At 41.0% G+C, this 26266-nt stretch overlaps 1 protein-coding gene across 2 annotated transcripts in view; it reads left to right on the top strand.

The window, feature by feature from the left end:
• Positions 1 to 26266, top strand: part of Lrmda (leucine rich melanocyte differentiation associated) — a 996798-nt gene that overhangs the window by 2419 nt on the left and 968113 nt on the right. For both annotated transcript variants that reach the window (XM_063238708.1, XM_063238709.1), the window contains exon 2: positions 4578 to 4678. In XM_063238708.1, the coding sequence (XP_063094778.1) occupies positions 4578 to 4678 (101 nt within the window). The remainder of the gene's footprint in view (positions 1 to 4577; positions 4679 to 26266) is intronic.

A 26266-nucleotide genomic window follows, 5' to 3' on the forward strand; every position in this document is an offset into this window, starting at 1 on the left:
ACCACCTCTTTCCTCTTCCCCAGCCTCATTATTCTACTTGAGAAGGAAGATCCTTCTGAAAAGGGGAAAACTTCCCATGAGAAAACAGTCTTGGTATGGTTTTTATTGCAGTATTACTAAAACACGCAAACATAAACCAAATGTACCTCTCAATATTTAGAGAGCTGTAAATCCCAAGTAAAGGGATGGTTTAAGTGCAAAGCCAAAAACAAAACACAAAAAAACAAAACAACCAAAAAACAAGACAAAACAACCCCAATAAAATTAAGATAAACACTTTAATGAGCTGGGTGTTTGGCTGAATCTAGATGACCACTTTCCATGGCACTGTGCTCCTGGGCAGATTCTCAGAGCTCCAAGGCCTGTAATGCGTGGCGATGCTGTAGCCTTCTCTCATGTCTCCTTGTGAAGACTATTCCTTCAACACGGGCTTCTCTTGAGGCTTGAATGCATCATTTATAGTATTAAGGCCTCTTTTGTTTTTGTACAAAAGCATGACAAAGTCCCAGCATCAATTGTAACACAAATGCAAACTTGAAATTTGGGCACTGAAGTCTCAAGAAACATTAGAAATAGTCAATTTCTTGTAGGGTTGTTGGTCTCATTTAACAGCGTCAAAGACAAGGCTGTGTGCTCTTTGTCTATCATTTTTTAAAAATTTTATTTTGAAGGTAGTAAAACTACAACAGAGCAAGACAGAACAAAGCCAATCAAGACAATGCAGTGAAATTGGTACAAACTTCATAGCAGGATACCGGGATAGTAGTAATAGGTATCATAGTAAATCTCATGATCTTCATAATAGTTGTTCAGTCAATTAGGTATAGTGAAATCAAACCAAAAACAGAACATTACAAAACCAAGTGAAAGAGAGTATTGAATAGAGCAAAACAAATACAACAAAACAAAATAGTGAAAACAACCTTTTGCCTTCAAACAGAAGATAGAAGGAGATCCCCCATGTTTGCTATATTGCATATGGTCATCCAAGAGATGCTAAGACCTCTGTCCCCAGTTGCTACGTACGGGGTTGGAGGGAGTATTTGATTCTCAGCCTGCACACCAGTAGGCTCATGGGAGCCGCTGGTTCTCCTCCTGGCCCGTGCCAGGGGTGCTTACCAAGAGGGCGGGCGTGTGTATCATTTTAATAATGTAGGTAAATGGGAATAATAACATGTGTCTCCTAAGTGGTTTCATGAGGACTAAATAGATGATGGACATATGGTTGACATTTAATAAATGTTAGTTTTATGCTATCCTTACTGCCTGTGGGGGCAGACAGTGTTAATTAAATCAATTTACAAAAGAGGAAGCAGACTGGGAGATTGTGACTCACCAAGATAAAACAGCTAGTCAGTAACACAGGGGCTCAAACTTTGTAAGTAGGGCTGTTTTTACTGTCACAGAGCTTCTGGTAATGCAGATATGGTATGGAGGATCCTTCACACCTTGTTAGGGATGGTGTCATAAAATAAGCTCCCCTTATCCTGACCACTGATAAATCTGCCGTGTCTGAGAAGGTGCTGGGAGCAACTGCCCCAATGGCGATGAGAAGTCTGAAGTCCTTGGCAGTTCGATCTTCTGCATCTTCCGTCAGAGGGTCTGGTGTGTGTTTGGGTGGAGTCTTCAGACTTGCGGAGTTCCCTCTCTCACGTTCTCTGTAGGAATATTTACTTCATCTATTTTCCTTTGTTTGGTAATGATGCTCTTTACTGTTATTCCACACAAACTGGAAGTCTTGGAGTATGAATTATGGAAAGTAGGAAAGTTAAAAGTTTGAAACTCGGTTCGGTTCAGTTCAGTCTAACTAAAGAGATTTGACTAAATACATTGACTTCTTACCATGGATTGCTTCCATTTCTTTTCTATTTTTGCTCTGGTTGGCCAGGCATGGTGCTGCCTGCCTATAATCCTGGCCCTTGGGAGGCTGAGACAGGAGGATCATGAGTTGGAGGCCAGTGTGGGCCCTATAGCAAGTTCAAGTTTGGCCTGGATTACATAATGACACCCTGCCTCAAAAAATTTCTGTATTATGTTGAACACGGCTCTGAAGTCTAACTCCCTTGTATAGAGAATAAGGGTTGGACAAGCTGGGTCTGTATAAGTGTAGTACCTGGTCAATCTGTGAGGAAATAACTCAGTGTTTGGCTCAAGACTCGGCTTCTCTGCTGTGTGAGTCAGAAATCCTGGGTGCTGGTGGTCTACACAGGATGGTAGAATGGGGTAGCTTCTTGGCTGAGCCCTTATGGCTAGGTGTCAATGTGGATTTATAATAGATAAGAAGCTACAGACTGAGAAGACAGATACCCTGAAAGGGACAAATCCTCTAGATTGGTTGGGATCTCAGATTCCAGCTCTCTCTTTGATGTATGATTTTCACTTCCTTTTGAAAGCACGACTTAATTTATTACACCAGGAACTTCGAATAAAGATGGGTCTTATGTAGAAAGGGAGATTTCTAGTCTGAACTTAGACCCCATTATTTTATTTTTAGCTTGTATCTTCCTGAGTCAAAATCGTTCATTGCAGTTGGCTACTCCCCACTTTTCTTTCCACCCCTAATGAAGTCCCTGAGGGAGCATGAACGAGGGGAGAGTGGATATAAGGTATTGTATTGTCAGAAGTTTGTCCTTATAGAGAGCCTTCCTGGTCCTCGTCATGGGAAGTTTAAATTTGTAATCCCATGAAAAGTCATTGAAATTCTAGCGAGTTAATTCCAATCTACTACTTCTAGTGCAACCCATGGTGAGGATAAAGACACGAAGGCTTATTTGTTGTTGGGGGGAGCCAAGGGGGTCCTCAGTTTTGCTAATCAGAACCAAGGCCCTCCACCCAGGATCGAACCCAGGTTTTATTAATTCATAGAGAGCAGAGTGACTGAGTACTGAGGGAGATGATAAGTGACTGTAAATGGTAGGAAGTACGTGAATGCTGTGAACTGGGCTAGCCGGGAGGTCTGAAATCACCTATCTAGACCGAAGGATACGCAGAAGAGTAATCTGTATAACACAGTTCAAGGTGGCATCTAATTTTGGGGGTTGGTGTTTCAGCTCTGATATGTAATTTTGATGCCCCGGGGAGTCGAGATCCAGCTCTCAGCTCTCAGCAGCAGCGTGGAGTGTGGCTCTCCCTCCTGCCCAGCTCACACATGCCTTCTTGGGAGCTACAGGGCAGGGCCACACTCACTGTGGGCTTTGCTTCAAAGTCCGATTTGCATTGCTTAAAGCCTACTGGGGGGATAAGGAAAAGTCCTAGCCAGCTCTGTACATAGCATGGAAATAGGGCCAGGGTTAGCCAATGTGGAGATGATTGCTCTTCTTTCAAGAAGGGTTGTCCAGGTGGTCCTCCACATGCCCTCACTGGATAGGAGGGGGATAAATGTTGACTTCATAAATGGAGGGTGCTGGGGTACACAGCAGTTTGGTTTATGATTAGTTATGTAAAGTTCTGTTTTGTGGTCTAAAGGGGTTGGATATTGGTCTACCTAATGAGGATGTGAGATGCCACCATGATTTTTTTCTCCATTAGGACACATAACTCCTTGGGGAATTTGTCCCTCATGTCAAGATGTCTTGTTTATCTGCATAGAATAGAAGAATGTAGATTGGTAGGGAGACAGGATCAAGGCTGTCTGCTAGTGATGGGCTGGATTTCAACCCATGAACGTGGGTACTTTAGGACTGTGCCATGTATGGTGGTCTGCAGGCTAACTCTGTCCTATAGATTTATTTTTCCAGTGCTGAAATTAGTTGCCAGTCCTACTGCATGGCGCTGCTGTAAAAATGGGTTCCCAAAAGCAGGCCATTGGGGTGATGACGGAGCCCACCAGTCTTCTCCTAACCTGAAGTGCTGGAGTCAGAGTTCAGTTTGGCCTTTTCATATTTGGGCACACATGAAGTACTTCAGATAAATAAGTACAATAAAAATAGAAATGCAAAGAATGCCCAAAGAGACAGGGGTGTCAGCAGAGCCAGATTGATTGCTGGAAGAGGGTGACTTGCAAGCTCTGGCCACAGGTGGCTGCCCTGTTATCTTTGAATCAGCTCTGTTTGGAGTGTAGATGACATTTTATACGCAGTGGGGATGGGACTGGTGGTCTGGGGAGGTTTTCTTGCCCGATCCTATTTGTTCCAGAAGCTTGGAGGTAGAATGCTGCTGAGGGTATCTGCTATGTCCCCTGCATGGATGTGTGTGTTATGGGGTGATGGAGGGACAGGAGAGGGAGGAGAGCCAGAGGGGCAGCTGTTGGAAAGGCCTCTGAATGAGAGACTGAATTTGGTTAGTGTATCAATAAGCCCTGGCAATGGCTTTCTTTTGGGCACCCAAATCTGTCCAGTTTTAGTCTAATTGCCACTCTTCTAGGAAAATCTCCATCATGTTAACAGCATCAGGAAAGGGGAGAAATTGGCAAAATCTCTGATACCCCCCAAACTGTTGTGATCAGGGAAAAAGTCACCATGTAGCGTTTTTGTGTGTGTTTAAAGTTGCAGAAGCAATCATCAGATCAATAACTGGGGGCTGTGAACAGCTGGGTAATTTCTGGTTGCCACATTGTTTCTGCTGCATTTAATTTCCAGGTGTCCTACATAGGCCAGGACTGCAGAGAGATTCCAGAACACCTTGGCAGGGACTGTGGACATTTTGCAAAGAGGCTTGATCTGAGCTTCAACCTTCTGAGGTACGTGACCTTCACAAGACACAGGCCAGGCCTGGGACGCTCAGTTCCACTGGGTACTCGTGGGCCGGCAGATAAAAGCTGAAGGTTACAACTCTGTATAGAGCATCCTTTTATCCCGCCTGGGGTCCCAAGACACATGAGATCACACCCCGAAATTTGGCTCCGTTTTGGATGATTTGTCACCTGGCTTTTTTTGTGCCTCTGAGGAAGCCGCGAACATCTGTGTGTCATCCATCTCCCCTGAGTTCCTATGGGAAGTCGATCACATTTTCACTTTGTTCTTCCTCTTTCTCACTGATGCCTGTGTAGATGAATCAGAATCCTCTTGGGGGAGGGAATGAGATGGAGCCAGCAAGAATGTTTTGGGGTACGCTTTAGGTATGCTTTTTCGGATAACTCGTCTCTCAAAGGCCAAGTCACAGGTAGAGTCTGAGTGTATGTGCTTTCTTTCGTTTACCTTTTTTTATGAATTGGAGCTTAAATATTTATGCTGATTTCTCCCAGATGGTGTTTCAAAGGAATCAAGCTCTGTTGCTATGGGGTGGGCGGGAGGGAAGGAGATTCTCTAAGGACTTCTCCAAACAGGGCAAAAGGTAAGTGTGATCTTGTGTATTATTCCAATGGAGAATACAGTTATTTTGTTTCTTCCTAAAAGGTTATGAATTGTGACTGAATTGGACGCTTAGGAGGGAAATCAGTGGGATAGATGAATAGGGGTCAGGGTGTGGCTTGTCCTCTCAATCTGTGCCACTCAGGGCTTTTCCCCAAGTGCTCTTTTGAGATTGGTGTTGTCCACCAACTGGGACAAACTGTCTTAGGATAGCAGAGGAGATGAGTCTGAATCCCCCTCCAGGGCTTGGGAACTTTTCTGCTTCTAGATCTTGGAATGAGTCTTTTCTCTCCAAAATTCTGAGTCAGGATATTGGGAATTCAGAATTTTGGGGGAAAGTGGACAAACTTGGGCATTCAGGTACCAGCAAATGGAGGAGAATTTCAGTTTGAGCTAAGGCAGCAGAAGTTCTCCAACCTGTGCTGGGCTGAGCTGCGTTGTCTCCAGGAAAGAGTGTCCAGAGGGTTATGATGGGAAGTGTCTCCACAGTGTGTTTTCTCCCCGACTGTGGGGATTGTGTGTCTATGGGGAGAACTGGAAACTGAAGCATGGCAAGCTCAATACACTGCGATGAGAGGAAGCCATACAAGTACTGACTCTAGAGAAATGCAGGATGGTTTGTGGTCCCAACGCTCAAAGAGAGCATAGAGTTTGCATTCTGGAGGGGACTTTGTCCAATATATATGTGCATACCTTAAATAGCTCCCTGGTGTGGACTCAGACAAAAGGTTCCTTCTCAGGGGTTAGAGTTCCTCCCTTACACCTGACTTCCAGGGCCTTAGACATCTTGTCTTGGGGTTGTGGTTGCCTTGTGAATGACTGGTGGAAGCCTGGCTGTGGGGTTAGGGAGGCCTGACCCAGTGAGGTATCTTGGTTAATTTTCTCTCATTGCTGAGACAAAATACCTGACACCTAAAATTAAAGAAGGAAAGGTTTATTTAGCTCACAGTTTGTGGAGGTTTAAGATCATAATCTTGTGGCTCCAAGGCAGAGTGGCACATGGCAGGGAGCAACAGTTCACGGCAGTGAAAGACAACAAAAGCAAGAAGAGCAAATAGGGAGGGGCGTGGAGAGAAGACTCTCTGTCCCTAGCGTGGGCGTAGCACTCACACCCAAATTCCCAGTCTTGGACCATGAATCAGTCACAGACTCCAGAAGCCTGCCCCCATGACTGCATGAGGCCTTGGAGGGACATCCAGACACAAACCATAACATGAGGGAGGTGTCAGGAGTAGGATGTGGGGCTGGACTGTCAGGACTGAGGAAACAGAGCTGCTCAGGGGCCGACTTGCCTTGGCAGAGGAGAGACTGAGCTTGAGGAAAGAGAGAGAAGAGGAGAGAGAGACAGTAAGAGACAGAGACAGAGAGAAAGAGAGACAGAGAAGGAGACAGAAGGGAGTCTCGGGTTTTGAGGGCCTGGATTTGTAAGGATTCATCATAGGAAAGGATGGATCCTGGGGCAGGAAAATATAGTGAAAAGGAGGTTTGTAAAGTGAATTTAGAAGAGGACAGTAAGACTTACATTTTCCTTTGCTGTGAGGACAGACTTTTCTGGGGTGAGTGCGAGGTCTTGTCACCTCTGTGAGGAGCCTGTTCTTGTCTGTGTTGTGGTCAGCACATGATCTCTTTGTGGGCTGCTGCTGAGTTCCGGCAGGGACACACGGTGGAGGGTGAGGTCTGAGGTTCAGGCACAGCATGTGTTTAGGAGCTGGTTAAGCTGGAGGGCGTTGAGCGCGCTTGACTTGAGTCGTGTGTGCCTGGCTCGGATCATCTTTGATCTTTATTTACCCATTTAGGGGCAGGGAGCACTATTTCTCCTGGGTGTCAGAGGAAGATGCTGGCTTACTCAGGCACCAGTCTGTGTTTGCCTTCAGGTAGATCAAAATTTGAAATGTCTTACATGCTTAGCTATTTTCTCTTAAAAAAAAAAAATTAGGGTAAGAACTGAAAGAAGGGAAGAGATGGACATTATCAATTTGCTTCCCAAAGAAGTGGGTGTGTGTGTGACAGATAAAACAAGCTGATGAGGCTTCTGGGGTCACTGTGTCCCAGTGAAGTACTGTGAGTCTCCATCCCATACTCTCTGGAGCCCTCGGCACCCGCATTTATGTGCTAGCAGGGAGCATATTTCCCAGTCAGCCTATGCTGCACCCAGGCACAGCTTCCTACTCTAACTGTGGTGCTTTGCACCTGCCGTTCTCGGCAGCCTACCTGGCCCCACTCGGGACACCCTTCTCCAAATCTCAACACATCATTTTGTATTATAGACTTGCATTGCCAGTTCAAGGTACAGCGTGTTTTTTGGGGGGTGGGTTGAATTCATAGTATAGAGCAGGAGATATCCTTGGGGTAGCATGATTTCTTTTTCTTTTTTTGGTGGGGGGGATAGCATGATTTCTGGAAATCTCTTGAGTATTCCCTGCCATAGAGGATTTCTCCCTGGAAGTCTCTCATTAAGGTGCCTCTGTCTCCCTGCTCCTTTGTCTCCTTAGGCTGTCTCCAGAGCTGCCCTCAGAAACAAGGTTCTTTCACATTGTGGTAAAAAGAAAAATTAACCCTCTCCTTTCCTTTCCAGAACCTCTTTGCATCTTTCTTTTTCACATGCAAAGTCATGTCAGAGTGTTGCCCTCAACTGAGAAATAGAAATGTCCCTGCTCTCCTAGGTTTCAAGATCAGCTGCAGCCTAACTGTGTTTTGGGCCGCAGTTTGTTTTTAGATAAGGAGTTCTTTTTATTCATTTTTGAATAGTTAAAGCATGCCCATGGCACAACCTTTAGAAGGCCCAAACATGGGTGAGACAAGATTCCCCTTCCCATGTATGTCCCGGATCCTCCCACTGCCCCTTGAACTTTTGTGTGGTCTTCCAGAGATAGTCTGTGCAGATCAACTTCTTACTGTCAGTTTCTGACTTTTCCAGCTTTACTGAGGTATACCTGACAGTTAAAATTGTATGTATTTATGCCATTCAAGGTGATGTTTTTATGTATGTATTGTGAGATTGTTACCATGCTCAAGCTGATTTACACTTTCATCAGCTCATAAAGTTACCTTTTGTGTGGTGAGAACATTAAAGATTACTGCCTTAGCAAATTTCAAGAATACAATGCAGCCGGACATGGTGGCGCACACCTGTAATCCCAGCACTTGGGAGGCTGAGGCAGGAGCATCACTGCAGGTTCAAGGCCAGCCTGGGATACAAAATGAGTTGAAGGCCAGCCTAAACTGCAGAGTGAGACTCTGTCTCAAAAAAACAAAAAATAAATTAAAAAACGAGAATACAATGCAATAATAACTATAATCATCATGTTATATGTTACGTTTGTCTTTAATCCATTTTGAAACAATTTTTGTACATGGTATGAAATAAATATCCAAATTTATTCTTTTCTAGAACTTATTCATCTTGCATAGCTGACACTTTTTACTTTTTGGGCAAAATATTTCCAGGTCTCCAACCTCCCAGTTCCTGACAACCATATTCTGTCCTTTGCCTCTGTGACTTGGACCTCTTAGATTCCGTGTGTAAGTGAGATTATGCAGTGTCTGTCTTTTTGTGCCTGTGTGATTTCACTTAGCAGAAGTCCTCTGGGTTTATCCCTTACCATTGCATTTGGTGGGATTTCCTTCTTTTTTTTTTTTTTAAGGCAAATAATATTCAGTTGTGTGTGTGTATTAGTATCACTTTTAAAAATCCATTCATCTGTCAATAGACATTTAGATTAAGTCCGCATCTTAGCTATTGTGAATCATGTTGCAGTGACCATGGGAATGCAGATGTCTTTTTGACATATTTATTTCATTTGCTTTGTCTGTGTACCCACAAGTGAGATTTCTGAGTCAAATGAAAGTTCTATTTTTAATTTTTTTGAAGAACTGCCATAGTGTTTTCCACAGTCACTGTATCATTTTACGTTCCCACCAAGGGCTCCCTTTTCTCCATACCCCTGTCAGCACCTGTTATCCTTTCTGTCTTTGAAAATAGCCATTCAAACAGGTGAGAGATGATATCTCATTGTGGTTTCCATTGATATTTCCCTGATGAGGCCGTGATGTTAAACATTTCTTCATTTCTCTGTGGCTGTCTCTATGTCTTCTTTTGAGAAATATCTGTTCAGATCCTTTGCCCATTGTAAAATGAGGCTATTTCTTTTCTTGCTGTTGAGTTGTCAGAGTCCCTTCTATTTTGAATATTAATCTCTTAGTAGATTAACTTTGGATATTAAGCTCTTTGGTACCCACCCTGTGGTGCTGCTGGGAGCTGGTGAGATCTGTAAGAGGTAGGAATGATGGGAGGTCCTTGGAGGTATGCCCTTGATGAGGACTGTGGACCATGGCCTGTTCTTTCCTTTTGTACATGATCATGAAGTGGCCAGACCACCTCCAGCAGGCTCTCCGGCTGTGTAGTACTGCCAAAACCAACAAGCTCAGTTCAAGCTTTGGAAATTTTAGTCTGAATCTTCTAAAACTGTGAGGCAAAAACCATTCCTCATTGTAAGTTGATTATCTCAGCTATTTTTGTTATAGCTAACATATATGACTTGCAATTTGTTTCTTTCCCACTGTAAAGGTGTCCCCTCACTCTGACGACTGTTTCATTTGTTCTGCAGAAGCTTTTTGGTGTGATGTAATTATTTTCATTGCCTGTGCTTTTGAGACCATATTCAAAATGTCATTGACCAAACTAACATGGAAAAACTATTTCTGTATGTTTTATCTGAGTAATTTTAAGTCTTTAATCCATTTTAACTTGATTTTTGCATAGTAAAAAGATTTATTTTATTATTCTTTATGTGGAAATGTAGCTTCTGAGGAATGTTTATGGAACAGCCTGTGGCCCTTTCCTCTTTGTGAATTCTTAGTACATTTGTTGAAGATCAGTTGTAAATATGTGGATTTATGTCTAGGGTCTCTATTATGTTTTGTTAGTCTCTATGTTTGTACTGTATTTTTTGATAACTATAGCTTTGTAGCATGTTTTTTTTTTTTTTTTTTTTTTTTTTTTTGACTTTTTCCTTTTTATCGGTACCGGGGATTGAACTCAAGACTGCCTGCTTGCAAGGGAGGGACTTATGCCACTGAGCTAAACCTCCAGCCCCTTGTAGCATGTTTTGAAATTGGGTAGTATAGTGTTTCTAGCATTGGTCTTTTTGTTCAAGATTGCCTTTGGTCTTTGGGATCTTTTGTGAAAAATGTCATTCAAATTTTTATATGGATTGCTTTGAATCTGCTGATTGCTTTAGATAGTAAGGCCCTTTAAACAATATTAATTCTTCTAATTCATGAATATAGTATATATTTCATTTATTTGTGTTTTCTTTAATTTTTTATCAGTGTTTTATAGTTTTCAGTGTATAGATCCTTCACTTCCTCAGTTAAATTAATTCCCAAGTATTTTATTTTTGAAAAAAATCTATATTTTATTGGTACAGTTTAGACATACACAGTGATAACATGTATTACAGAAAATTTGTACCTGTACATGGTATATCTTATATCTTACTTTTTCTTTCTTTTTTTTCCCATTCTGCTACACCCTTTGGCCCTCTTCCTTTATTTATAAAATTGTGTTTCCATTTTTCCTCCTACTTTTTCCCTGCCTCTTCTCTCCCCACAACCCCTTTGCCTTCCCATTTTAATATTTTCTTCCCATTTCCCAATATCCATTATACATTTTGGTCCTTATTTACACTTTTGGTTTCTCACACCAGAGAATCCATGCAATATTTACATGTATGTCCAATTTATTTCATTTAAGAGTATGGTCTCATCCATTTAGCTAGAGTATGGTGCATCCATTTAGCTAAACATGTCTCAAGTTTATCTTTCTTTATGTCAGAGTAGTATTTCATTGTATAAAACCCCACATGTTTATCTATTCTTTTGTTGATGGGCACTTGGGCTGTTTCCAAGATTTAGCTATTATAAACTGTACCACTATACACATGGGTGTGCCTATATTGCTGTGGCATGAAGCTTTAAATTCTTTCAAGAAGATTCAAAGAAGAGACTAGCTGAGTCAAATAGAACCTCTAGTTTTAGTTTTTTGAAGAATCTCCACTGATTTCCAGAATGTTTATATGTTCTAGATATTAGTCCTTTGTCTGAAGTACAGCAGGCAAAATGTTTTCCACACTGTGGGTCTCTGTACTCTGTTGGTAGTTTTTCTTGCTGTGCAAAAAATTTTTAATAAGATGAGATCCCAGCTGTTGATTCTTTGTTATAGTTCCTCTGTGGTTGAGGTTTTGTTCATAAAGTCTTTGCCTACTCCAATGTTATCAAGAATTCTACCTACTCCATCTTCCAGCAGATTTAGTATTTCTGTTTTAATAAATGTATCTTTGATCTATTTTGCCTTTAGTTTAGTGCATGGTGAAACATATGGGTCTAGTTTTAATCTTCGGCATGTGGCAAGCCAGTTTTTCCAGCACCATTTATTAAAGAAGTTGTTTTTCTGCAACTGAACATATTCAGCTCCTTTGTCAAAGATAAGGTGGCTGAGTATGTCCAGGTTGTTTCTGAATTTTCTAATCTGTTCCATTGATTCTCACATCTGGTTTTTTTTGCCAGTATCATGCTGATTTTATTACAGTAGATTTGTAATATAATTTCAAGTGATTGTTATGCCTCTTGCCTTGCCTTTTCTGCATAGGATTGCCTTTGTTATTCTAGGTCTCTTCTGTTTCCATATGAATTTTGGGAATATTTTCTCTAGATCTGTGAGGTATACTAATGGTATTTTGATTGGGACTGCATTAAATCTACATAACAATTTTGGAAGCATGGCCATTTTTACTATATTGGTTTTTCTTACTTAAGAACAAAGGATATCTTTCCATTTTCTGACATTCTCTTTGATCTCCTTTTCCAGAGTAGTGTAGTTTTCAACGTAGAGGTCTTTTACTTCCTTTGTTAGATCGAGTCCTAGGATTTCATTGTTTTGGATGCTATTGTGAAAGGTGTTGCTTCTCTAATTTCTGTTTCAGATTTTGTTATTTATGTACAGGAAGGTTACTGATTTTTGAGTTTTGACTTTGTACCCAGCTATGCTACTGAATTTGATTATTAAATCTAGAAGTCTTTTGGTGTGGTTTTTGGAGTTTTCTATGCAGAGTATCATGTCATTCACAAATATTGATAACTTCTTCTTTTCCTGTCCTTATTCCTTTTATTTAGTTCTCATTTAATTGCTCTGCATAATGTTTCCAGAACTACACTGAATAAGAGTAGTGAATATGACATAACTGTCATATTTCTGATTTTGGAGTGAAAGCTTTCAGTTTTGTCTACTTAGTATGATGTTGGATGTTGGTTTATTATAGATGGGTTTTTCAAATTGAGATAAAGATTATTTTAATTTTCTATGGTTTTTAAAAATCATGAATCAGAATTGGAGTTTGTCAAGCACTTTTTTGCATCTACTGAAGTGTTCATGTTTTTGTCCTTGGTTATTGATGTGGTATATTACATTTATTGATTTGCATATGCTGAACCATTCTTGGACCCTGCAGTATAAACTTCATATTGATTTGCTGCATTCTGTATCTTACTGAGAATTTTTGTGCCTGTGTTCATTAGGCAGATTGGCCTGTAGTTCCCTCTTTTTTGGCTGCATCCTTCTCTGGTTTTGGTGTCAGGGTAATGCTTGTTTCCAGGAATGAATTTAGGAGTATTGCTTCTCTTTAAATTTCATTAAAAAGTTTGAGAAGTAGTAGCAATAGTCATCTCTAAATTTCTTTCACAATTCAGCAGTGAATCCATCAGGGAATTTTTTTTTTTGTCTTTTTCTTTTTTATCGGTACCGGGGATCGAACTCATGACTGCCTGCTTGCAAGGCAGGCGCTTATGCCGCTGAGCTAAATCCCCAGCCCCTGGTTTTTTTTTGTTGATAGGGTTTTTAATCATTACACTTTCAATTTGATTGGCTAATATTGATTTATTTAGAATTATTTTATATCTTGTGATTCAGCTTTGGTAATTCATATGTATCTAGGAATCTGTCCATTTCTTCTGTGTTTTCTGTATTCTAATAAGAATACAGGTTTACAAAATAGATATTGAACTTCTGGATTTCTGCAGGATCTGTGGTGATTTCATCATGTTCATTCCTTATTGCGTGGATCTGAGTCTTTTCTTTCTTTTTTGTTGATAAGGCTGACTAAGGGTTTATTAGTATTTTAATCTTTCAAAGAACCACTTCTTCTATTTGTTCATTCTTTGTATTATTTATATTTTTTATATAGTCTCTATTGCATTAATTTCTGCTTTGATCTTTATAATTTCCTGCCTCATATGAGCTTTGGGCTGGACTTGCTCTTCTCTTTCTAGAAACTAAACATTCTAGAAGTTCAACATTAGGTTGTTTATTTGAGCTTACTGCATTTTTCCAATAGGAGTATTCTTCATTCTAAATTTCCTTTGTTGTACTGCTTTCATTAAGTCCCATAATTTCCAGTATGTTGTACTGACATTATTGTTTAATTGTAGAAATTGTTCAATTTCTCCTTTACCTTCATCTGTGCCCCATTGGTTGTTCAGGAGAGTGTTAGTTAATTTCCATGTGTTTATGAAGTTCTTGTGGTTTCTTTTGCTGTTGATTTCCAATTTCATTGTACCTTGTAATAGGCATGTGACAATTTCAATTTCTTTGCACTTACTTATTAGTTATATAAACTAATATATGGTCTATTTTGGAGAATGTCAATGTGCAGCTGAAAGGAATGTGTATCCTGATGTTCGGGGGTGGGACACTCTATGGAAGTCCATTTGTTAGAAGTTTGGTTCAGTTCTGATATTTCATTGCTGATTTTTTGTCTAGTTGATCAGTATATTTATAACACTGAGATATTGAGGTCCATCATTACAATTGTATTAGTGCTTATTTGATTTTTCATGTCTGTTAATATTTGTTTTGTATAGTTGAGTACACTGGTATTTGATGCATATATATTTATGAGTGTTATCTCTTCCTCTTGGATTTTTCCTTTTCCAAGAACATAGTGATCTTCTTTGTCTCTTCTAATCAGTCTTGGCTTGAAATTCACTTTGTCTGCAAATAGAATAGCTATGCTTGCTTTTTTCTGAGTTCCTGTTGCAGGGAATGTTGTTTTACATTGTTTGACTTTTAGTCTATGAATTTCTTTTTGAATTAAGTGTGTTTCTTGCATACAGCATACTGTTGGATCTTTCTTATCAATCCATTCTACCAGTCTTTGATGGTAAATGGAGACCATTAACATTGATGGTTATAACTGATATGTACTGATTTATCCTTGTCATGTTATTTTGCTGTTGTTGGTTCTCTTTGTCCCTCTCTGTTTAATTCCTTGCCTTGTCTAGTGGATCCATTCTTTTGGTGTTTGTGAAGTTGTAGTCCTTGTTATACCTTTCTAGAATGTAGTTTAGAACCTTTTGGAGTGCTGGTTGGTGTACATGAATTTCCTCAGATGTACTTTGTCATGGAAGTATCTTATTTCTCCATCAGTTTTGCAGGGTACATCAATCTGGGTTGGAGGTTTTTTTTTTTTTTTTTTTTTTTTTTTAGGGTTGGAAATACTTCATTCAGAACTCTCCTTGACTTGAGGGTTTGTATTGAGATGTTTGCTGTGATTTTGATGGGCTTTCCTCTATAGATGATTTTTTTCTTTTCTCTAAAGGCTTTTAATATTCTGCTCTTGTGTTGAATTTCTGGGATCTTGACTATTATATGCCTTGGTGTAGATTCTTTTTATCATGGCTCTCTGGTGTTCTATATGCTTCACTTATTTGTATGTCAAATCCTTTTTCCCTGCTTGGGAGATTTTCTGCCATGACTTCTGTGATCATTTTTTAAAATGTTATTTGCACTATCTCCTACTGTGGTGGATTAATAACAGGTGGTCAGCTTACAACAATCAGCTGAACTGACTCAGTGTGGTATGGATGGGTATGGATGGTACACCTGAGGACTGTTCCCAACATATAAGGGAGAGCTAGAGAGGAAGAGGTAGTGTTGGTTCTCCTGGGTGTTGTTGGTTCTCTTATTGCCATTGGTTCTGCTGGAGAAGCTTGTCGAGCTTATGAACTTGGCTGTTTTCGTCCTCAGAGGAGCTTGGAATCTTGAGGTCACTGAGAATGTCTGTGATTCACTTTGAGCATTGTTTCCTGACTCCAGAGGGGAAGATGGTGTGCTGTCCCATATCCTGAAGAAGCTTGTCATCCTGACTTCCTGATATGAGATTGGCTGTTCTCATTGTCAAAGGAGTTTGGGACCTCCTTGTCACTGAGGATGGCTGTTTTGGAGGGAGCTCTGACCATTATTTTGAGCGCTGCTTCCTGGATCTCATGCAGAACCCTCAGCCTACTGGCATAGACTTTCTAGCTTCCACCACTGACCTTTGGGCCTTCCCAGCACAGATCCATGAAACATTGTAATGGGCTCTGTGTCTTCAGATGGATTTATGCAGGACATTACTGTGGGATCCAGGCCCTCAGCTGGTTGTTTTGGGGTCTTTAGTGTGTGGACAGATTTCCTGCATATTTTGTGTTTGATTCTTTGGGTGACTATTATAAAATAATCTTATAAATTATGTATCCTGTATTAAATCATTTTCCTTGCAAACCCTGCCTATACCTGTTTTTTAATTGACTCATCAATCTTATGTTATTCTTCTGTGCACCATTTAGCAGCTGTTGGATTGAGTTTTTGTGGTCCCTTGCTATTTTTAAGAAATCTTTCTTTGCATGATCATGAACTGCAATCTTGTCTTCTACAGCTGAGATTCTGTCCTCACATTGGCTCATTCTGCTACATATAGTTTCGATGGAGTTTTTAATTGAATCTGTTTCATGGATTCTGTTTCCTCCCTATGTAGGGTATTCATGATTTTTATCACTTCTTTGATCTCTATTATTTTGTTTTAATCTGCATCTGCTTTTCAGTTACTAAGCGTATCTTTGTTACGGTCGCCATCTCTGTATTTTTTGAGAAATTATTTCTGATTTGATTTTTGTCAAGCCTCATTCATCTGCTTTGTTACTTCTGCTATTACAACTTGAGAGAGTCCAGGTGGGTGGCCTTCACACTGTTCCATCTCATTGCTCCCTGGGTTTGCCTTTGGTGACCTTGAAGTCTGGTGGGGAGGGGGTGCATCTTATTTAAATGTCTTCTCAGTTTCTATTTTTTTTCAGTTTAATTCCTGGGTTGATACTTGTAAATTGCTTGTGGCAAGCAGTTTTATTGCTAGTATTTAGTATCCTTAGGAAATGACTACTTCTCAGAGATAACTTCCAGTGTAAGTTGGGTTTTGAGTCTGTTGCAAGATTTTGCCCCTTGAATTTATTGGTAAATGAGAAGTTGCTGCTTACTTAGCCCAGCCCCTGGTTCTGTGGCACTAACCTGTAGACTGATTATGACCCTTCAGCAATCTCAATCTTAGTGTACTGGGAAGAAAAAATGATAGAAAAATTATGTCACCTTGGCTAAAGTAGTACAACTAACAATAACAATGGCATCAAACATAGCCTAGAAAGGGACAGATTGTGGTAACAATAATATTAACTTGCCATGTTTAATCATATGTACTAGATTTATGGTTATATAACAAAATCTAAAATGAACCAGAAAATGGTATACAATACATAAGCCCTCAACATGGCAATTTTCTCCCAGGGAAGAAAATTTAAAAGGATTGGGGGAAAATAGAGAAATAGAAGAAGAGGAAGATATTAATAACAAAGCTGGATCACCAAGGAAGATTATGCAAATTTTGGGAAACTGGTGAAGAAAACAGGAGGGAGAGAAGGAAGAAATAAAAACAATAATAGAACAGAATAACAACAAAACTAAAACCTTCACAAGCTCACACTCATATAAAAACAAGAACAATTAAAAAAAAAAGGCACAAAACAAAGGCTGGGAATATAGCTCAGCAGCATAAGTACCTGCCAGGCAAGCACAAGGTCCTGAGTTTGATTTCTAGTATCTCTCCCCGCAAAAACAAAAACCAAAACAAAAAAAGAAAAGAAAAAACAAAGAAAACAAGAAAAAAAAATCCACTTCAAGGCATGCTTCTGCTTGCCACTGGTAGACAACACTGCAGAGATTTGAGATCCATGTTGACTAATTCCAGCGAACCATAGCTTTATGGTGAGGTGGTGGATGCAGGCAAGCCTGCAACTTTCATTCTAGTTTAAGTTTAAGCTGTTTTCTGGCTGTATGGTTGGATTCTGATTTGTTCAGCCTGTAACGTTCCAAGGGCCTCTCCTTGGCTTGAACCCTACTTCCTGACCTCCTGCCAGCGTGAATTTAGCAGCCTCATCTTGACAATGGGAGCTGCTAGATGGAGCCAGTCCATAGTTGTTCTGAGTTCTGAGTTCAGTTGGCCTCTCCCCAAGATGTTTACTGGTCAATCGCCCTTTGTTGGGGGACATCTGAACCTAAATAACTCGTCAGTCACTGTAGTCTGCTGTGTCCACTGCTCTGTATCACTGGTGCGTTTCTCTGTGGAGGCCTCTGAGGCTGCCAGTAGTCACTGGACATGTGTGGGTTCAAACCATCCCGCCTATGCAGTGAGCTGGGCTTAGGGAGAAAGCGCTGCCACCTGCCTCCTTCTTCTCTATTGAAGTTTCTTTCTTCCTTTTCTCCATGGGCTTCAGATCCTTCCTGGGTCTTGGGGATCCCTTCTTTTTTCTTCTGTGGACACCAAATCTCAGAGGCTGTTTTTCTGCTGCTCAGCACTCCACCACTGTCTGGAAGTCAAGTATTATATTTTTGATTCTACTGTAAATAGGATTTTTTTTCTAGATTTCCTTTTTGGATAGTTGTTTGTTGGAATATAGGAATGCAACTGATTTTGTATGTTGATTTTTATACCCTGAAACTTTACTGAATTCATTTATTAGTTTTGATAGTTTTTTAATAAAAGAATCTTTAAGGTTTTATGTTTAGGTGTTCATGATGTCTGCAAACAGATACAATTTTAATTCTTCCTTTTTTATTTGTATTTTTTTAATATCTTTCCCCTCCAGTTATTCTTGATGGGATTTGTAGTGCCACACTAGATAAAGTGATGAGTGGCATCCTTATTTTATTCCTGATCGTAGGAGAAAAGCTTTCAGTTTGTCAGCACTGAGTTGTGTGAAGTTTGCAATGGGCTTGTTATGTGTGGCCTTTATTATGTTGAAGTACATCTCTTCTGTGCCTAATTTATTGAGAGTTTTTTTTTTTTATCATGAAGGGATGCCAGATTTTGTGAATGCTTTTTCTGCATCTCTTGGCATGATCATGCATTTTTACTCTTTTTTAATGTGGTGTATCACATTTACTAGTGTATGTTGAGCCTGTTCTTGTTTCCCCTGGTGTGTGATCCTTTTAATAAGCTGTTGAATTCCTAGACAATTATCTAGGATTGTTGAGGATTTTTGCATCTATGTTCATCAGGGTTATTGAGGTACAGTTTTCTTTATTTATAGTGTCCTTGTCCTCTTTGGTATCAGGGTAATGCTGGCCTTGCAAATTGAGTTTGGAAGTATGCTCATCTTTTGTTTGTTTGTTTGAAGGAGTCCAAGAAAAATTGGCTTTAATTCTCCCTTAAATGTCTGGTAGTATTCAGTAATGAAGTCATTACATCCTGAATTTTCCTTTTTGGGAGATTTTTGATGACTTATTTAATTGCCCTGTTAATTTTTGGTTTGTTCGCCGGTAAATTACTTTTTATGTGGCCAAATTTGTAGTTAGTTTTTGCCAAGATTTTAAGGAGGCACTGGGCTTCAACTATTTACGTTAGGAGCATTCTTTTTCATCTTACTGTTTCTTAGCAAAGTGCCATCACCATTGTTGATCTCATTCATGAAGGAGTTCTGTGGATTTTTTCAATGACTGCCTGTGATGACGCAGGAAGGGTGAGTATGGATTGATAAGTACTGGGCTTCTGTTGAAGTTACTGTATGTGTCATTGCCTTCCTATTGTACTTCACAATCTTCTGCATTGACTATGGTCAGTCCACCTCTGCCTTGGATGGGCTGTCCAATACTGAACTAGTTTCCTCTCCACGCAGAGGGTCCCGGAGTTCAGCTGTCTTGGGGGAATTAAAGTCATGGAGCTGGTGTGCCCTGTCTGGTTGGGAGGCAGAAAAGGAAGCAAAGTAAATAGCCCCAAATAAAATGTCTATCTTTCTTTAAAAGGCCTAACCATTTCTATGTTCTGCTTTTCCAACCTGAATCTAGTTCCTTCTGTTGTGATTGGATGGGAACCAGGTCAGCTCCACTTAATGTGGGCTGAAATCATCTCTTTGGGTTCTACTATGCACACTGGAAAGATGATAGAAGATTTAGAGAGCCAGTCAGGTAACTGCCAGGACAAGTGACATTTTGCCACTTGAATTTGAATGCATTAATTACCATGAACTAATTGCCATACCTGCATGAAATTATGCTTAAGATATTTATCTCCAAAGATAATTTTTTTCATATAATAAAAGCAACCATAGTCATTATAGAAATGTCAGATAGCTCAGAAAGATATGAAGGAAACAATCTTCCTCTCAAGTCATTGACAATCTTACCAAACAGAAGCTTGAGGCAGGAGAATTGCTGTAAGTTTGAAGTCATCCTGGGCTACATAGTGAGTTCAAGGCCAGCCTGAAGTACCTAACCAGATCCTGTCTCAAAAAGCAAAACAAAACAATACAAAACTCATCGCTGTTGTTAATATTGTATTGTCTTTCTAGTCTTTTAAAAGTACCATTAAAAATTGATGCTATTGTTTTCATTGTATTGAAAGCATTTTCCCATCTTGATAAATTTTGCACCACACTTTTTAGTGGCATCTTAAGTCATTTCTTCCTATTAGACAGTTAGATTGTTTCTAATTTTTGCTATTATAAATAACATTATTATAAATATACTTGTAATACTTATTGATGAGCATGTCTGTGATTAGTTGCTTTGGACTAATACCTAGGGATAGAATTGTCAAGAATCTTTGGGACAGATGACAGGTTGCCCTCTAGAGAGATTATACGACTTTTTGGTACTAAAAGTCCGTGCATATTCATTGTCCCCAGTTTTCCTTGGGGCTTCTTCATTCATATTTTAATCTTTATTTTGCACATTAGTAAACAGAATCCTATCCCTTAGTCAATGCTGGATCCTTGTCTGCTTGAGGCAAAGAGCTTTCCCTGCATTGCTCTACCTTTGATTCCCTGACTGGAGCAGTGCAGAGTCCTCTCGGGTGGTCCCCTTCCTCTCTCCCAAGGGCCTTGAATGATTCCAGTGAGTCGCCTGCTTAGATTGTTGAACACTGTAGGCAGAGAAGAGTTCCCGTGGCAAGCATTGATAAATATGCTCATGTCAGTCTGGCAATAAAAAAGGGAGTGGGTTTAATTGATCTATGGCAACAGCACACTTACATTTTAAAAATTAAATTATTTGCAGTTGCATCTTATTGAGCGTCACTCTGAAAAATGCACTGGATGGGCAAATTGCTTAAGTGAAAATTTCTTAGGTGGGAGCTTGCTGTGTTGCTTCCTTGGCTTTAGCCAGGATGAGGGGAAAGGGATGGTGAATGTGTGCAGCTCCAGTAGGGAATTGGTGGCTCTGCCCTCTCTCCCCATTGCATGAAGTGAAGGGGACACCTGGCGTGCTGTTATAGCTTCTTCAAGGCCAGGAACACCATACTTCCTCTGTGTACTAAACTGCTGGATGGAACTGGGCCTGCTCATGTGCTACTCAGTTGCTAAGGGGGGCGATGTAATGGGGGAAAGCTTTGGGGTTACCCTGCCCTGGCTTGACATCCTGCTTCTTGACATTCCTGCTTTCTGGTTATTCCAGTGGTCTTGGTCTAATTGCTAAAATATTAAGTATGGTATGTGATGTGCCTGTGAAATTGCCTAGGATGTAATAGGCCTTCAGTTGTTAATACAACATGGTACCCATTTCACTCCCTGGTACCTGGTACAGATGTTGAACATTTCTTCTTCTCCATCAGTGTGCTTGTGTATCTCTTTACCCTTTGGAAAGACCACTGAGCAGGAACTTTAAGAGCCAGCACATCATTTCCCACTTTTTCTTCCATTACGATCATCATCAGTCTTGGATTTTAGCTATAAAATGAGCAGAACTCTCTGTTGATCTATTTTGGACATAGACTTCGAAACACAAATAAATCTAAAGCTTTGGGGTTATTTGTTAATTCAGCATAATCTAAACTATTCTAAGATACAGATACCTTAGTTTTCCCACTGTCTGTTATATTCTGTAGTCTAGACCCACTCGTCTCAAGTATGTTAGATCCCTGCCAGCCAGGACCATACACTGGGTTATATTCCAGTGGGAATAGGTGGGAGAAAATATTTTGCAGACTCTCAGGAGAACAGCTCATAGGATGTGTCCTGTATGCAGTGGGTCTTCATTAAAACATGTCTTTGCACTGAGGAGCCTTGCGTTCAAGCTGCAGAAAAAGAGAAGCCTTTTTCAGGGAGCATGCTGATACTGGTGGGGAGAAACCCCAGAGCTCATGTCAGTAAGATTTGAAAGAAAGAGGTGTTGGAAGCAAAGACAGGCTTTAGAAAGTTAAATAGTGAATTCTTAGTACATAGTACTAGAGCATTGATAAGTCTCAAATAAGGAGGCAGGGTTCTGTGGATGCTGAAACCGATGTTCTCTCTGCACTGAGCAGTGCTGTTAAAAAAAAAAATGATCTTTTGGTCCTAAGGGTATCAATGGTCATACTAGTGTCTCCAGCTACCAAGAAGCACATGCAACTAAAAGGTGAAGTGGACAATGACTTGCAGGTAATAGGCGATGTCTCTGGAGTGACCTCATGATGGTTGAAGCAGGGAGCTGCGGGACGATGTTAGGAAAGGGCGAGCACTGAGAGGCAGAGGCCAGGCGCTGTGAAGTGGTGCTGGGTGCTCCTTTCTCCGTCCTCCTGACTTCCTGGATTTCTGACCTTGGGCAGAGAAGAGGGTTGCTGAGTCACAGTGGGTAGGCTGGGCTGGGAAGTGGAGGGAATGGTTAGGAGCCGCAGGGCTTTCCTGAGCTTCATTTTCTCCAGGATAACAATGACTTGTTATCTTTATGACTTGTGGTAGAATTTAGAAAGTATTCCCACTAACACTGCCTCTGTATTTCCAGTGGTATTTGTTTCTGGGATAGGAAATTCCTGGACTTTTAAATACTGCTGCCTTTTATTGGCAGGGTGGAAAGAGAGGTCAGGATCTTTAACCCTTTCAGACTTCCCACTTAGTGGGCTTCCAGGTTCTCTTTCAGAAAGTTCTCTTACTTGAGGTGGGAGGCAATTTGTTGGGACAGAGGTGGGGGCTCCACGGATCTGTAGTAGATTAAGCCAAGGATGCTGAATCTATTGCAGGATGTTCAATGCTCTTTTGGTCTTTTTGAGACAGGATACACATTTCAGGCTGGCCTTAAACTCACTTTGTATCTTTGAACTTGCAGTGATCCTCCTGTCTCAGCCTCTAGAGTGTTGGGATTATATTCAATATTCTTGTCTGGAACAACAACAAAACATTTCTTGAGTCCCATGCTTTCTGGATCTTATTGGAGATAGTTTGCAGAATGGTTCTCTCTGTGAGCTGCATGATAGTGCAGACTCACCAGTACGTATGGAGAGGCAACCGGTCTCTCCTCCAAAGGGGTCTAGGAATGGAGAGTTGGATGAATGACTTCAGTAATTATGTTTATTTTCTTATTAATAAATAACAACCGACAATATCCAGCACTTACTGCTTACTGGGTAGAACATTTTATGTTTGTCCTCCTTGCCAACAGCATTTGGAGAACGGAACTATTATGACCCATATCTTATAGATGAAGCCCCGAGGCCAAGAGAAGACAAGGATGCCCTGGGCTAACCCAGTGGTTAAAATGGGGCAGCAGGGATAAAACGGCCCCCGGCTCTGACTTTGGCTTCCCTGGTACTCTGAGCTGCCTTTGTGGTATAAAATCCTTGGTTTCTTCATGGCAAGAAAATGGGCAGTGACTTCTAAGCGTGTATTTCCGTGGGGGGGAAACGTTTTTTTCTTGTTAAATGACTAAAAGCCAATGCATGTCACTGTATACCTTCAAGCCCCCAGAGGCCAGAGTTACACATGTCACCTTCCCTCCTCCCCGGTTTTACTAAAACCTTTCTGGTTTGGGAAATTGTTGAGGCAAGTTCAGGTCTGGATAGGCTGGGAGATGAAGGAGAGGGTTTCCCAGCAAACTCATCCCTTTGTTTCTTCTCTGGAGCTGAGAAGCTTGGCTGAGACCCAAGGTCATGGTCATGGGAGAGATGGCCCCGTGATCGCCATGGAGACTAAGCGAGTAGACTGTTTGTTGTCCCAGCCCTGGAAGGGGTAGACCTTGAGATAGCAAACCACATGCTGGAGTTTAGAGTCTGAAGTGAGAAGAAGAGGTGGTGTGTGTGTGTGTGTGTGTGTGTGTGTGTTTGTGTCTCCTTGCACACGAGCTCACTCACATGCACACACTCACTTTCTGAGAAGCCTCTTCTGTCTCCCCTGGGACTGTGGTGTTGGTGATTTTAGCTGTTCCTTTAGGATGAAAGGGGAATAGTTATGCTTTCTGGTGGGTGTCTGTGTTTAATTGCAGGGATATAATAAGTACAAATTTTCCCTGCCTGAGACTTTCCTAATAATAAAAGGTCTCTCCCATCCCAGCTGCTTTCTCTTTCCCTTTGCACCCCTACCCCCCAACACTGCCACAGCCCAAGGTCACTGAGGGTTTTAAATGAGACACACACATGTTCAGGTTTTGTGGAGCGTTTTTTCTTTTTTTGAGGTGCTTTCCCCAGACCCATCGCTAGGGATATCAGCCACGTGCCCCCCCACCCCTCCCCTAAACTCCTGTCTGACTTTACCCAGAACCCAATTTCTCAGTCTCCTGGGTGTCTGCTTTTTCTCTGGCTCTGAAGAAATAAGAGACGGGTGCAACAGGAAAGACCAACAAAAGAGGTTTTTTCCTTAAAAAAAAAAAAAATCCCCAAACCATTCTTGAGATAAAGCAAGACTTACTAAAAACAATCGGGGTGGGGTGGGGGGCAGCCGAAGAGGGAATGCTGAGCCCCACACAGGCGTCTCCTGCTGCTGGAGAAATGTTTTAAAAAAAAATGCACCATTGTTAAAACTTTTTTTTTTTCCTTGATGGATTTATTTATAAGGTAGAGAAATATTTTCCCCGTAATTGGGTAACTCTTAATAGTCGCAATTGCATATTTATCAGTGTGAGGGGCTGTTATTAATGTAACTGTCAGGCCCAAACACATTTCTGCATTAAATCCATTTAGTATGTGCATTATTCGGGCTCGAATGTCACCGGGACATCAAAGCCCCGTAGGCATGGAGAGCTCTGTGCCCTGCTGTGGCTGCCGAACAGGCCCTTGATCAATAAATGTAACATGTTAATGCAGAGCAAATAGAATAAAAGATTTCTTTGACAAGACATGAAAAATCACCTTGTGGCAGCTGGCATGTGATGCCGTTTCTGGGGAGACACTAGCAAAGTTGATCTGACAAGTAAAGAGGGGAGATGATGGTTGTAAGGTGCTTTTGTTTCAAACTTCTTTCTTGACCTGTCAGGTTTTGAAGGCGCCTCAATGGCTCTTTTTTGTCATGTGAAAATTGTAGTCTTAGGTAGTTATGAAGCAGTTATCTCTTCTCAAATTGTGAATGCTGCTGTTTAATTGATTCACTTAGCATTTGAAACTGTCACGCATTAATAATTGCGAAATCCTGTAGATACTGCGCTAGTGTGTCATGCTTAAATGTGTAGTTATCAGAAAATTAATATCCTTAATGAACCGGTGCTTTCAAACTAACATTGCATGAAATCTCTTTTGCCCTTTCATTTGCTGAAGCCACATCCGCCAGTTTGCCGAGAATCACCTCTCGACAGTTTGCTTTCTTGATGCCCGACAAATGCCAGCTTTGCTGTGGGTACATCGCGTGCTCAATGACAATAAATATAGTAATTATACTGGAGTTAGTAATTAACATAATTGTAGTCAATTACGACAAATACAGTGCAGAGCTAAATAAATGAGAGGGGAGAAATTAGCAAGCTAATTGATTTATCTTTACTTGGCTTTCTATTATAAGTGGCAGGGCTGTTTTTCTTGGGGTGGTGGGGGAGAGGAGGAGCAAAAATCTCCCCAAGGATTGTTTACAAATAACTGATTTTGTTTTGAAGTTGCTGTGTCTTTTGACTTATTACTTCACCCCCTACTCCACTTGCAAGGGGAAAAAAGGAAAGAAAAAGAGAGAGGGAATTTAAATGCCAAGGGAACATTTTGTTAATTTAGTGACATCAAGCCTATTGCTGCAGTTCAGGCAAGACAAGGTTTAGCTTTCGCTACGGCTTAAGGAGTTATAATTTTTTCTTCTCCGCTATGGCTCTGGTAAAAGAAACTGTTTCTTGGTGTGCATGTGTGTCTGTGTCCTCAGACTCTGTCAGCGAGCTGGTGTTTTGCTGGATGGTACTCTTAGGGGTGATACATGCATGCTGATTTGCTCAGTTTTGTGCTGTTGGTGTGGCATCAGTAGTGGCTGTGTTTTACTTGGTGGCCTTATGTTGTCTTGTTATACCTTTGTGCATCAGTCCTGGAAAGTACTGGCCAGCATTGCTGGAGGGGGGGAGGGGCTCTAGTGTGGACCCCTCTCCCTGCCCACTTTGCCTTCTGTGCCACACTTCGGGGCCACCCCCTGGCTCCTGGGCTGTCTCGTTCCTGAGCCTGCCTGCAAAGTTTATTCTGGGCTTCTCTCCCTTCCCCGTTTGTTTGGAGCCAGCTTACGCCGCACCACCTGGAGACCTGGTTAGTGGTGTTTATCTCCTTTTTCAATGTGACTGCTATTCACACCATCAAGGAAAAACTGTGCATGTTTTAGAGTTGGGGGTCACAATATATCCCCCCTTTTTTCCCTTACAATTTTAGGCTCACAATTTTCTTTTTCTTAGCCTCTTGTCAGAATAGGGGTTGGTGACCAGA

Source organism: Cavia porcellus, unplaced genomic scaffold (genome assembly GCF_034190915.1).
Source record: "Cavia porcellus strain 051 isolate PalLab524CR breed Dunkin Hartley unplaced genomic scaffold, mCavPor4.1 scaffold_28, whole genome shotgun sequence".
NCBI lineage: Eukaryota > Metazoa > Chordata > Mammalia > Rodentia > Caviidae > Cavia > Cavia porcellus.